This window comes from Embiotoca jacksoni, unplaced genomic scaffold, assembly GCF_022577435.1.
Source record: "Embiotoca jacksoni isolate LCO1_2020_lvr unplaced genomic scaffold, fEmbJac1.0.p SCAF_6, whole genome shotgun sequence".
NCBI lineage: Eukaryota > Metazoa > Chordata > Actinopteri > Embiotocidae > Embiotoca > Embiotoca jacksoni.
The window spans coordinates 13250688-13264136 of NW_027185414.1; the positions used below are offsets into that span (position 1 = coordinate 13250688).

A 13449-nucleotide genomic window follows, 5' to 3' on the forward strand; every position below is an offset into this window, starting at 1 on the left:
CGGTGGATCTTGACCTCATCGTTACTAACATATGCTCAAATGATTGCAGATCCAGCATTCACCCAGCCTCCCTCTGAAGCAGAAGACCACCACAATGTCAGACCACATAGCCCCTCCTCACAATGCCCAGCGTCCCCCAATGGCCATCCAAAACCCCATGGGGACACATTAAGACCAAAGGCACCCCTTTCTCCAGCTGTCTACCCAGACAAGGCCCGGGGGCCCAGTGAGGGACCGATCTCAAAAAAGAGCTCCAGCCTGCTGAACAGCTTGCGGCCCCCGCTCCCCCTGCAGGCTAAAGAGGGTCTCCACAGCGTCAATGGACGCACAAAACCCTGGGACAGCTTCACCCCGGAGGAATTTGCCCAGCAGTTCCATGAGTCTGTGCTGCAGTCCACTCAGAAGGCTCTGCAGAAACACAAAGGTGAACAACGAGGTTCTTTGCTTTCTCCAACAGTTGCGAACAAACTGCCAACACTCCCAACACACTGTGCTGTTACTGACTGACATTTAGCATTTCCATCGCATCGTTAGGTAGTATTCAACGTGTATCTTGTGAACGAGGTTCTTAAGGCTGTAACCAACAATTACATTTGTTATTGGTTGATCTTTTTGCTAATTTTGAAATGAATTAATTCATCGTTTTGTCAGTTAAACGTCTCAAAGTGAAAAAGCAATCCTCCAATAACCGGTGTCTGACGTGCAGTTCAAATCTATAACGATACATTCACAACCCCTTTTCCAAAAAAAAGTGTGTAAAATGCAAATAAAAACAGAATGCAATGATTTGCAAATCCGATAAACCCATAAGTATTCGCAAATAGACCAAAGAGAACATATCAAATGGAGAAGTTTTTATTGTTTTATGAAAAATATATGCTTATTTTGAATTTGATTACAGCAACACAGCTCAAAAAAGTTGGGACAGGGGCAGCAGAACACAGAAAAAATAGTTTAAAGCTAAAAAAATAAAATAATAACACCTGGTGCAACATCTCACAACTAATTAGGTTAAATTGGCAAAAGATCAGAAACATTATTGAGTATAAAAAAAAAAGCATTTCATAGAAGCAGAGTCTCAGCAGTGAAGATGGCGAGAGGTTCTCTATGTTTCACTCTGTAAAGGACTGCGTAGAAAAAATAGTGGAAAAATGTAAGAATAATATTCCTCAACGTAAAATTGCAAAGAATTTGTGGATTTCATCATCTACGGTTCATGAAATCATTACAAGAATCTGGAGAAATCTCTGTAAACAAGGGACATGGCCGAAAACCATCACAGGATGGCCGTGATCTTCAGGCCCTCGTGGCAGCGCTGCATTAAATAAAAATGTAATACAGACACAGATCTGTGGTGGAAATCATCGTCCGGACTAAGAAACATTTCTAAAAAAAAAAAACTAAAAAAAACACTGTCCGTAAACTCAGTTCATCGCTGCTTCAACAAATGCAGGTTAAAACTCCACCGTGCGAAGAAGAAACCAGATATAAACATGATCCAGAAACACCGCCGCCTCTTCTGGACCTGAGCTCAGTTCAGATGGACTGAGGCGAAGTGGAAAACTGTCCTGTGGTCTGACGAATCTAAATGTGAGATTCTGTTTGGAAATAAATGGACGCTGCACCCTCCAGGTTAAAGAGGAGAGGGACCATCACGCTTGTTATCAGCGTTCAGTTAAAAAGCCAGCGTCCGTGATGGTACAGAGATGCATTGGTGCACATGGTACGTGTTGCTCGCACATCTGGGAAGGAACCACAACAGGTTTTCACTTCCAAAAGTCCAGAAACCAACAACTGCCCTTAGTTCCCAAATGTTTACAGATTCAAAATTTGCATATATTGTTTTTTGTTTTTTTTTTTAAACGATAACAATTTTCAATTTCAATATTGATATGTCATCTTTAGTCTATCTGCAATAAAATATTGGTTCATGTGATTTGCAAATAATTGCATTCTGTTTTATATTTCCATTTTACACCGCGTCCTAACTTTTTAGAATCGGGATTGAAAATCACATTTACATAAAACAGAGGCAACAGACGGGAAATGACCTTTTATTCTGGGGCATTTACAGAAATGTTTATTAATATGCATCGTCCCTGTTAACGTAAGCAACACGCGAGAAGCAGATACCAGCAAAGGTTTGATCACTCGGATGGTAAATGACCAAAACCGAGGTCTATTTTTTTATTTTTTTTAGTTAGTTGATGAATTGCTTAGTTGCGGATATTAATTGAAAAAAAAAAAAAAAGGGATGAAATACGACAATTCTCTCTCGTCTCCCCATCTTCGTCCTTTAGGTGGAGCCCCGGGGGGGTCGGAGTCGTCCCACCTCCAGGAGTCCTCCGTTCACTACAACATTCCCGAGCTTCAGAGCGCACCCGGACGACCGCCGCAGACGCATTCACAGTCTCACCCTAACGCACAATCGTTCCCCCATCCGCTGGCGCACCCTCACCCGCACCCTCACCCTCACCCGCACCCGCACCCTCACCCTCAGCCCAACGGTCAGCACTTCTCAGCACCCCTGCACAGGGAGGCCTCGGGGATGAGGGAGGACCTGTCGGGTCCGGAGGACTCTGAGGAGGAAGAGGAGGAGGAGGAGGAAGAGGAGGCTCCGGTTTCCAAGTGGCAGGGGATTGAATCCATTTTTGAAGCCTATCAGGAATACGTTGAAGGTGAACATGCAGTAATGACGCCGCCGCTAGAAGATTTCACACCTCTGCTGATTATATACGGCTTGTTTTATGCCATATGTCGGTACGGTTTTACACTGTATGCAGGTTTCGTATTTCTTGAATAGCCGTTGAGTGATTTCATAAATTAAGAGATTCTCTTTACTCTTTGGAAAAAACGTTTTTCCGACGTAATACTTTTTTTTTTTTTTAAATTCTGATGTGTCCAGTCACAAATTGTTTTGCGGTTCCATCGATCAATGACGTTTTTTTGTAGCAACGTTTCATACAGGGTTAGTGTGATATTAAGTGCTTTACAGGTGGCTGATAGGACTGTTTATCCAACAAGAAATGCTAAAAACAACTGATGACTAATACACATGCAAGATAGAAGAACAGGTGCTAGAACTTGATTAAAAGACATTAAAAAAAAAAAAAAAATGCTGTCAATACGGAACTAAGTTTAGGACTTTTAAGTTGTTGTAGCCTTCTCGCATCACTAGAGGGCGGTATTCATCCTCCATCTACACTAGTCAGTTCTATACAAACAAACACGTTATCAGCATGCGCACCACAACAATTCAGTCCAAATAATTTGAACAGCCATCTAATCAGTTGCAGCCTTTCTTTTTGGTCTCACGTGTGCATTTTAAACCTCTAAATATGAGGATGCGGATCTGGCGTTGCTTGTGGCAGATTAGCTGTGCATCATCTACTGTTTAGAGAGCTCATGGGTGGGATTCTCCTTTTAGAGATCTAAACTGCCACGTGCTTTTGTTGTAACTCCAGGCGTGTCATTTTGTCTCCGTGTTGTCATCTAGAGCAAAGTTTGGAGCGACATGTATTACAGAGCCAGTGTCGAAGACTGGAAGCTCAGAACTACAACCTCAGTCTGACTGCTGAGCAGCTGTCTCATAGCATGGGGGTAAGACACACACACGCACACACACACACACACACACACACACACACACACACACACACACACACACAGAGAGAGACAGACAGAGTGTCCAGTACAACGATACACAAGAAAATGAGCAGACATGATTGTTTATCTAACTACAAGTGAGTTGGCCAAACACAAAGTAAACCCTTCACTATGAACGCATGGTGCTTTGTTCAGAAATGATAGGCATGTATAGGAGGAGGTGAACCCTCCTGGTCAGACGCTTTACTTGAGATATATTTAGAAACCAAAACCATCTCGCATTAAATATGGTGACTGGTTGATTTCTGAACAAGGTGAGATTTGCAACGCTTTCGCCGAACACTCTGCTGATGCAGGGTGTTTATTTGAACAGGAATTCCCCTCTATTTGACAATTAGCATGCATGAAGTATTTGAAGGGTTACAAGCCCTTGATACCAGGAGTTCAAGTGGAGAGGACAAATTGGATCTCTTGTTTTTCTCACTGTCCTCTCCCAATTATAACCTCGAAACTGATGCACATATTTAATTGGCATTAAAAGGAACATTTCCTTGCGTTTGGAAATCACCACACGTGATTTCATTTTGAACTAGAGCACAAGTGAAATTACATTTTGTAAACATGTTAAATATATACAAAAAAAAAAAAGTGTAAGTCTAATTCTAAAATACAATTTCAGGATAATTAAAACACTAGTCTTTAATATGCTCAATAGTATTTTTTTTTTTTTTTTTCATTTAGCAATAATTATTGTCGAAAACAGTTGTATTGCCAATTTAGTTTTTTTTTGCCAACATATTTGTTTCTCTCGTCAGTGTGTCACGATCTCTAATCTTAGCCGGCAGCCCAAAAGTCACACACTAACGGCACCATGAGCATCAGCAGCAGAGAGATAGAACGCCAGCGTTCGTCACAGAAGACGGAGGCCGATGGAATTTAATAGGGGAGCTTAACGGCACGAGGCTGTACGTTGCCTTCAAAAATCTTAATTATGTACTTTTTTTTTTTTAAGCTGCACTAAATTCACGTTTCATAGTCATTATGGATAGGATTTTACAGGACTTAAAAATGATTAGAATAAGCATGGGGCTTGTCAAATGGGCCTAAATACAAAGAAGACGTGGGCTGATCTGAACCAGAGGCTTCCCTCGAGAGAAACGCTCAACTTTCTGACGCAATTTGCGACATGGGTGACGGCGAGTCAAAGAGTCACGCTGTTCTTTATTACGCCACTTGTATTATTGTTTCTCCCGTTTCCTAAAAATCCTCGGAAATGACGTCGTATGTAGCGGGAGGAGTTTTTGTTTTGTTTTTGGTTATTCTTATATTTTGTCCCGTCCTCCCCCCCCCCCCCCCCTCCTGCTCACACAGGAGCTGATGTCCCAGAGGCAGAAGCTGGCAGTGGAAAGGGAGAAGCTACAAGCGGAGCTGGAGCACTTCAGGAAGTGTTTGACGTTGCCCCAGATGCACTGGCCGAGAGGCGGCCATTACAAAGGCTACCCTCCGAGGTGACCCCGACACTCCGACCCGACGGCCCTCCCTCCCTCCCTCCCCCCCCTCGACGGCCGTGTCCCCCCCCCTCCCCTTTCAGACTGACGCACAGAGTTTATTTTTCACGGCCTGGTCCTCGTGGCTCCGTAGAGGAGAGCCGGGCTGGCTACACGAGATGAATGAGTGAATGGAGTGAATGAATAGATAAAGACGGGTGAATGCACAGGAGGACAGGACCATTCAGTGAAGGACAGGTGGTCTTTGGGTTGTGGCTAGCCAGGGACTGCACCACAAGCCACTAACACGTGCCAATGTAGCCAAACCCCCCCCCCACCCCCCGCACCCCACCCACCCAGAGATCAGCGCCAGGATGCGGCAGGAGAAGCTGAAGATCAACACACAAACAGGCACCTGCTTTTTCACCATTCTTCGGTCCCTGCTGGTCTCTCGTTCGGCCCCCTGCGTCCCTCACCGCCACAGCTACACAGACAATCCTGCCAATGAGGGAGCAGCCTGCCCCCGGAGGGGGGGGGGGGGGGGGGGGGGGGGGGGGAGTCGTCACGAGACTTGAAAGCTCCGAAAATCTCCAAACTGAAGGCTTCTGGTCAGTTGGGACTGATTTTTTTTTTTTTTTTTTTTTTATCACGGCGGCCACGCGATGCTTTTGAACTGGAAATGCACTTAAGACTAAAAGCTGAAGAACTACCTGGTGGTACTGTGTTACAACAAAGAACTGTTCAAATTAGGGAAGAACTTAAAGAAAATGCACATTTGTTGTTTTTTTTTGTTTTTTTTGGAAAGAATTAAGGAAATGTTTTATTTCGAAATAGAAAATTTGAAAATAAGAATTTTAAAAGGTGCTTCAGCCTTGTATTGTATATAATATGAAGACTTAAAAGAATTTTGTATGTTTTTATTACTTTAATCATTGTTCTTTTAAAAGAAACGCCTGCCATTTTTATATGTTTATGCTTTTATTTTATTTTTTTTTATTTTTTTTGGGGGGGGGGGGGGGGGGGGTTTGGAAAAGAAAGCCTTGCTTTTAGTGTTTGTACTGCTGCTGGCCAGAACAGCTCGTTTTGAGACACGTAACAAAGTGAGAGAAAGCAGGATGCACTCCTCCTCTTACTCTGTCCCGGCACTGAGCAGCTGAGACCTCAGCCGGGACCTCCCGAGCTCAGCAAAGCTGAACTCGGGAGGTCCCGGGACGCGGCGCCCGCGCCCTCTCGGCCCCTTCGCAGCAAAACACATCTCTTGTTTTAATGTCCGTTTCAAAACCTCCTCTGGTCAGCTTTACTGCTACTGGCACGACTAGTTAGCTCGTGATATCCTCACGCAGGAACCAGATCCACGGTGGCACACTCGGGTTTTTTTTTTGTTTTGTTTTTTTTCCTCCCCTTTGGTCATTTGACTTTACTTGATTCATTTTTTTTTTTTTTTTAATTTTGTTAAGACATGAAGAGTCTCTCCCCAGCAAGATGAAACTGGTTCTTGATGCTTTATCGTAACCATTGGATCTTTTACTTTACTTGGTCTGACATCAGATAGCGTTGGGCTCCAACAATAAGACGGTTTGCGTAACGTTACGCCTCGTCAGATCAAGCCCTTATCAGCAGCCACGAGAGGGCGCGGTGCCAAAATTGAAAAAAAAAAAGAAAGAAATAAACGGTAGCACTTTGGATTCTTCATTTTGATTAGAGTTGTGATTGGGTAGATGAAAAAAAAAAAAAATTCAAACCAGAAAGGCCATCCGTCCGCTGCTGAACACCTTTGACCTTACACATCTCCTGCCTGCACCCCCCCCCCCCTCCTCCCCCCATCTTTTCTTTCTGGACCCGCTCTCCTCCAAAGTTGCCGACGCGTTGAAAACAACCGACTGGAAATCACACGGATTCAAACTGCTCCATTTCCTAGAACATTTAGAACCAGAAGGGTTTTCGTCACCACGCGGAGACCCGTTTACAACGTCCACCCGGCCTCATCCTCCTCCGTCAGCTCCGCCCCGGTGTTCAGCTACTATCACTATTTCTTACGGTCGTATGTGCGACTCCAAAGTAGGGATCGACCGATTATCATTATTATTATTTTTTATAAAAAAAAAAAAAAAAAAAAGAAAAGGAAAAAAAAAAAGAAACGCGCTGCTTGGGCTCTGATGCAGCGTCTCTCAGCCTGCAGTCACCACGCTGTGGTGTGGGCCAATGGCCCCGCCCACAGTTTTATCCGATTGGTTACGCCTCACGAGTATTAGCCAATCAACGCTGAGAACTTCAGCTCAGAGCATCTTGAGTTTCAGAGGTCGGACAGGAGACGCGGCAGAAGTTAAAAACACCAGACCTCTACGCCGAAGTTACAAAAAAAAACACCACGATTATGTCTTATTTGCTTTCTTTTTTTTTTTTTTTTTTAAAAACAGTTTAACGACACACGTGTTTCATTAAAGTTCGTCTCACACAAGAAGTTATTATGTTATTGACTGAGTCCGTGCTCCCGCTTCATTTCAGCCCAGTCCCGAGAGTCGCTCGTGCATTTTCCGGTCACTGAAAGTCGCTCTGATTTCTGTTTGCCGTGTGTCGTGAAGGCCGGCGAGTCGCTCACAGACACCCAGAACAGAGAGGACATTTCATAGCCCAAATCGCAATATACCTTCATGATAAGATTACGTAGTGACAGCATTTATTTATTTAAAGTCATTTGAATTAAGTTGTGTGTTAGAATTTGTTATTCCAAATTTTGACAACAATTTTTTTTTAATTTTTTTTTTTTTTTTTTTTTTTACTGCAAATGTATATCGGTTTATCGGTGTCCTTGATGACCAATAACCGGTATCGGGCCTGAAAAAGCCAAGTCGGTCGATCCCTACTCCAAAGGCCATCACTGATGTGCACAGGTCCTTGTTTTTAAGTGTTAAATTACAGATGGGATGATTGATGTGAAAAGGTGAAGGACTTCAGTATTTCAAAGTAAAAAAAAAAAAAGCTAATAAACTTTGAAAATTTACAAAATGTTAATTTATATATTACGTATATATACATATACGTAATATATATATATATATATATATAAAACTAAAAACTGAAGCACAACTACCCATACATACCCAATATCACTTACAAGTGCCTCAAGAATTTGGGAGCATGTGAATGAGTCTCAGTTGACGGACGTTCTACAACCTGACATCAGCGATCAGGGACTTTTCCATTGAAGTGTCTACTGTACGTTTCACACCTTTCAAATACGCGCAGGTCGAGAACGGACGCTAAATTGGTTTTAAAGGCATTTCTGAGAAACAGTTTAATCGTTAAGACTTTTTGTTTTTGTTTTTGTTTTTTTTGTTTGTTTGGTTCTAAATGAAGCCTAAGCCAGATCAGAGGAATACAGAGTGTAGTCTGTCATTTTTTACAGAGCAGAAGAGAACCAACAGCGCAGCCTATCAGTAAATGAGGGAGCATGCATGCTGAGGTCAGCTGCCAATGAGCTGGGGAAGAAGGTGCAGAGAGGTGGAGCCTCCGGCTCCGCCTCCGGCTCCGCCTCCCTGCGTCTCCAACCCCGAGCGCGCCCATGCAATAGCCCCCTTACTCAGTGGAGGATGTCTAGATGCTGTGAAATCCTGTTTTTAAAATGTACTTGTTTGAATTCATTGTAATGTAATATATTCTTTGTTGAATGTAGTAATTAGGTATTTATGAATATATGGCTGTGATTTCAGACAAAAAATAAAATAAAATATTTCAAAAATGTTAAATATCAACCTTCGTCTCTTTGTAGGTGCTCGAATAGAAGAAGGGCAACTTCACGGGAGGGGAGAAAACTCAAATCACACGTGTATTTTTAAGGACAGATTCCTGGACACTTCCTGCACTTGGACAAGATAATACTGGTCATGACAGTTATTTTTTTTTTTTATCATCTTCAGATTAAAATGCAATGAGATTTGGTTTTTAACTGCGTTTATGCGGGATTCCTTTTACCTCCCAATACTTTTTTTTTCAGGTATTTGAAATAGTTCTGTGCCATAATTTTACTGGCGAACCTTTATCAGTCCAGTAAACCTGCAAAACACGTTTCAAGTCGATCACAAACATATTTAGAATAACAAAAAGAGATGAACAAACTATGATAAAAAGATCAAATGAGATACTGTAAAGGAAAAAAAAAAAGGAAAACGTGTACCTAGAAATATAGAAATACATTTATTTAGTCACGAGGAGACGCACAAAAATGGTGGCCGTTTAAAACCGAGCATCTTTCAAGCCAATTAAATATGCACGTATTGCAAACAGCGGGTACATACAAAGCTCGCACGCCTTTAAATATGAACGCAAACGTGAACGCAAGTCTCCCTCAAAAGAAGCGCGATGCCTTAAAAGTCTGAGGGAAACTCGCCGTTTCTCCAGTTTGCGAGAAAACAAGTCTTTTTTTTTCTGCAAGGTTTAAAACCCCCCCCCCCCCCGAGCCTTCTTCCAATTCGTCCAACGAGATCCAAACCTTGCCGAGCGGGCCGAAGCTTTGGGATCAGTAATCCGCGAAGAGCCCCTTACCGGAACCAGGCTGCAGGTTGGTGCGCAGCTTGTACATGCAGTTGAGAGAATCCAGGAGGAACGCTCGTATGGTGTTAATCTCCATCAGCGTCAGGTTGTCCAGCTGTCGAGCAGAGGGGAAGCAGAGTGACTCGGGGGACCGACCTCGGGCGCTCAACAAGTACGACAAAATATAAGACCCATACGTCGGCGTCACGCGGCTGGAAGAGCCTCTCTCGGCGTTTATGGAGCAACGCGCGAATATAGGATGATTTGAAACACACGATGGCGTCGTTGTAAAAAAAAAATAAAATAAATAAAAAAACAAGTTGTCGGTGTTACTGTTGTTCCCGGGGTGAGCCGTACGGCCGTACAATAATATCCTGATGTTACTGTGACAGCAGTGTTCTTTACAGCGAGATAGTGACAAATATATTTCACGATTATCTTTAAGGATATGCGATTGCAAGAAAATAAGTGTTTCAGTTTGATGCGAGGTCACCGTGACCCTCAAAATCTATTCGGTTCGTCCACGAGTCCCCGTGAAAGATCTGTGACCAATTTGAAGACATTTTCTCAATGAAATATTGCATTCACGATCGGATCGTGGGACAACCTGAGGGGACAGCGACCTCGCCCACTGACCTCCGAACACCAAAATCGAATCAGTTCATCGTTGTTCGTCGAATGTTTAAAACGAGATGCTCTTCAGAATGTGAAAATAATTCCCACTTGCGGTTTTTGTTTTGATTTTAGCGTCAACGCATTTCATTTGCAGCGTTACTTCTTTTTTTCACAAAAAAACTCCCGCAATAAAAACAAGCAAACCAAAAAAAAAAAAAAAAAACAAGTTCCTCAATCCTGACAAACAAACAAAAACCTGTAGTGGGCTTTTTTTTTGTTTGTTAAACTATAGTAGAGATGTATATAGCTACCGTCTGTCTGTCTGTCTGTCTAACTGACAGAGGAGAGTAATACATGTGTATTTATTTGTTTGGACCTTGGCGTGAGCTTCCTGCTGACTTATGAAACTGTCGGCAGACAGGCGAAGTTTGGCGATTCGAGTGTCCCAGATGTCTTTGACCAGCGTGCGGATCTCATCCGCTTTGGGGATGTTGTCGGACGCGCTGCGGAAACACACAAACCGACCCGTGAGGCAACAAACAGCTGGCGGGGGACGCGTCTGTGGACGCTTCAGTCCGCATTACTCACTGGTTCAGCAGCAGCTTGGTCAGCTCCATGTAATAAGGACTGGGAACGGGCGTGAACGTGTCCTCTTTTCTCTCCAGCTCGCGCATCTCCTCCAGTTTCTCTGCGTATTGGAGGAAGTGTTTAACAGCAGGAATACCTCGTTCGTGTGTTTTAATATGCCAAATTATAAATACGTGTTAAATACAACACGCAACCCTCTTTTACACGGCGACTCGTAAGGGAGAGGAAAAGTAGAAAAGTAGAAATCTTACAAGGAAAGGTTTCACCACATTCGGTATTTTTCTTCATGTTTAACAAACCCTGTGAAATGTGAAATAATCAAAATCAAATGGTTCATATATTCAGAAAACATCTTCATGTATGTAATAGCAAAAAAAAAAAAAAAAAAAAAAAAAAGTATTTTATACCTATTTTTAGTGAAAATAATAAATAAATAGTGTGATTGATTTGCCAGTTACAACTAAAAGGACCTAATATTTAGTGAATTGTGTTTGTCTGAATCTGATTCTTTAATCCTATCACAAATAATCACTTATATGTTGTAAACACGGGGAAATAGTTCCGAGTGAACTTTATTTTATGGATTTAAAGACGTGTGTGTGGTAAAGAAACGATCGAAACACGGGGAACGAGCTGAAATGCAACACAGGTCGCGAGTTCTGTTGCGTTTCACTCCGCAGGAATAGTCTCTAAACTCTCTCTCGTGGAAACATGTCCTCTCTGCACGGACTGTGTGTTTTAACATTACCGACATCCATCCACTCGGGGGGGACGATTCTGCATTTCTGTCTTTGCTTCAGATTCAGAGCCAGCCACACAGGAACTTCTACAGGTAGTCCGGGGTTCAAGGGGCCCAGGTCTCCCTGGGGACAACAACAACAACAACAACAAAAATAAGCTTCATTGTGCACCATATTGCAGCTCAGTCTTCATTAACGTTGCATTTATTCACTTAATATATAAACATTTGCCATTTTGCGGGTTTCCATTCCTGCCGACCGCAATAAGTCTGTACAATAACTCACCTCTGGCAAAATCCATCACACAACAATAACACTGTTGACTGTGTTTCTTGGTTGTTTGTATATAATATATATAGATATATACTGTACTGTATATACTGTGCATTTTATACTGCTATTTTATTGCTTTTCTATTATTCTATTATTATCTTATTGCTTCTGTATGCTGCTGTAGCGAGAAAAAAAAAAAGTCCCCTCGGGGATTAATAAAGTAACTACCTAACCTAACCTAATGGACACCAACGCCACTCACCGGTAAAGTCGCGTTAGGTGCCGGAAATGCAAACGTGGGCTAACGTTACCGTGAAGCTCCCGAGCGTCTGGTGGGTTGGCGACTGTTTTAACCGCGTAAAATAAACTTCTCCACAAACACCACCGACTTTACTTACCCCGATTAAGTAGATCTTATCCAGGCTGAAGTTCGGTATTATCTTCACCGTCTCTTTCTCGGCGAGGAACTCCACCTCAGAAGAATCCATAGCTGACTGTCGGTTTTTGCAGTCCGAGACTTCCCTCAACACTCACGCGCTGCGAAACTGTTTCCCGCGCTCCGAGCCGCATGAATCCAGAGACCCGGAAGACAAGGAGCGGACAGCTGCGACACCCAACAGGAAATGGGATCTTGCAGAGAGAGCGGAGAGTGTCGTCTTTGCGTGCGCGTTTACGTTTTTTATTTCAGACTCTTTTGTATGTTATGCCTCGTATCTGGTATATATTGTGAGGAAATGTAGTTTAAAAGCTTTTTTTTTTTACTGACGCGTCAGGGGCTGGCTGGTCATGACGACACTGTCAATTACTTGCGTCTTTGCTTTGTCTGACTCAGAGGAAAAGAAGTGGCCTGTAGATCAGACCGGAACATCCGGGAACTTTCGCTTTCAGGGGGGAAACGTACCCGCCCCCTTTTCGGGGGAAAACAAGCGATTCTCTCCGTAGACTTCAATGTAAAATAGCCATGCTAAACCAAACCGGATCAAAATGACTTTAAAAATGACACGGCGGCACTATGTCCGGGGGTCATATTACACTCTGCCTGCCATTGAACACGCTGGATAGAAGAAAACGTTTACTTTGATCCGTCCTTAGTCCCGTCACTTCAGCCTCCCCTTCTGTAGTGGTGCCATAGAGCCCTTCTGTCAGGACCCTTTTTAGGACATGACAGGGAAACAAATCGGAGAAAAGAGTTTCTTACATCATTGTTGGTGCAACTAACGACACAGCAACTCATACTGTTATTATTTAAACCGGTTAGTTTCAAGCAAATGTTTGGAGAAAAGAGATTCTCCTTTGCTGTCAATGCAACCCGATGTCAATGTTTTCCTCCAGAAAGGCGTGGTAAGGAGAGCCCGCCCTGGAAGACGAATTATTGGTCTGTTCTACCTGCTTTCTAATTGGTCTATTCTCTCCTGCTGTCTGATTGGTTTATTCTATCCTGCTTTTCCAGTGGCGTATTCTACCTGCAGTCTGATTGGTCTAATCTATCCTGCTTTCCTATTGGTCTATTCTATACTTTTTCTGATTGGTCTATTCTATCCTCCTATCTGATTGGTTTGTTTAAATTAGCATTCTAATTGGTCTATTCTTTACCTGTTTTCTAATTGGTC

General features: G+C 42.9%; 2 protein-coding genes across 5 annotated transcripts in view; one reads left to right on the forward strand and one right to left on the reverse strand.

The window, feature by feature from the left end:
• gse1b (Gse1 coiled-coil protein b) overlaps positions 1-8845 on the forward strand; it is a 171519-nt gene extending 162674 nt beyond the window's left edge. For all 4 annotated transcript variants that reach the window (XM_069174622.1, XM_069174623.1, XM_069174625.1 and 1 more), the window contains 4 exons: positions 50-424; positions 2301-2678; positions 3497-3600; positions 4978-8845. In XM_069174622.1, the coding sequence (XP_069030723.1) occupies positions 50-424; positions 2301-2678; positions 3497-3600; positions 4978-5118 (998 nt within the window). In that variant the 3' untranslated portion in view covers positions 5119-8845. The remainder of the gene's footprint in view (positions 1-49; positions 425-2300; positions 2679-3496; positions 3601-4977) is intronic.
• A 381-nt stretch (positions 8846-9226) lies between these two features.
• Positions 9227-13135, reverse strand: gins2 (GINS complex subunit 2). Its single transcript, XM_069173858.1, has 5 exons — positions 12238-13135; positions 11575-11689; positions 10827-10926; positions 10615-10741; positions 9227-9738 (listed from the first exon to the last, which is right to left on the reverse strand). Exons 1-5 carry the CDS (start codon positions 12325-12327, stop codon positions 9610-9612), a joined length of 561 nt encoding a protein of 186 aa, XP_069029959.1. The 5' UTR covers positions 12328-13135; the 3' UTR covers positions 9227-9609.
• Positions 13136-13449: the final 314 nt, after the last annotated feature.

What these genes read in the sequence shown, in the direction of transcription:
- gins2 (XM_069173858.1), bottom strand. Translation starts at nt 12,327, where the DNA reads ATGGATTCTTCTGAGGTGGAGTTCCTCGCCGAGAAAGAGACGGTGAAG. An exon ending in CCCCGAGTGGATGGATGTCG is followed by an intron (nt 10,927 to 11,574) that starts GTAATGTTAAAA and finishes TCCAATACGCAG; the next exon opens with AGAAACTGGAGGAGATGCGC. An exon ending in ACCAAGCTGCTGCTGAACCA is followed by an intron (nt 10,742 to 10,826) that starts GTGAGTAATGCG and finishes GTGTTTCCGCAG; the next exon opens with CGCGTCCGACAACATCCCCA.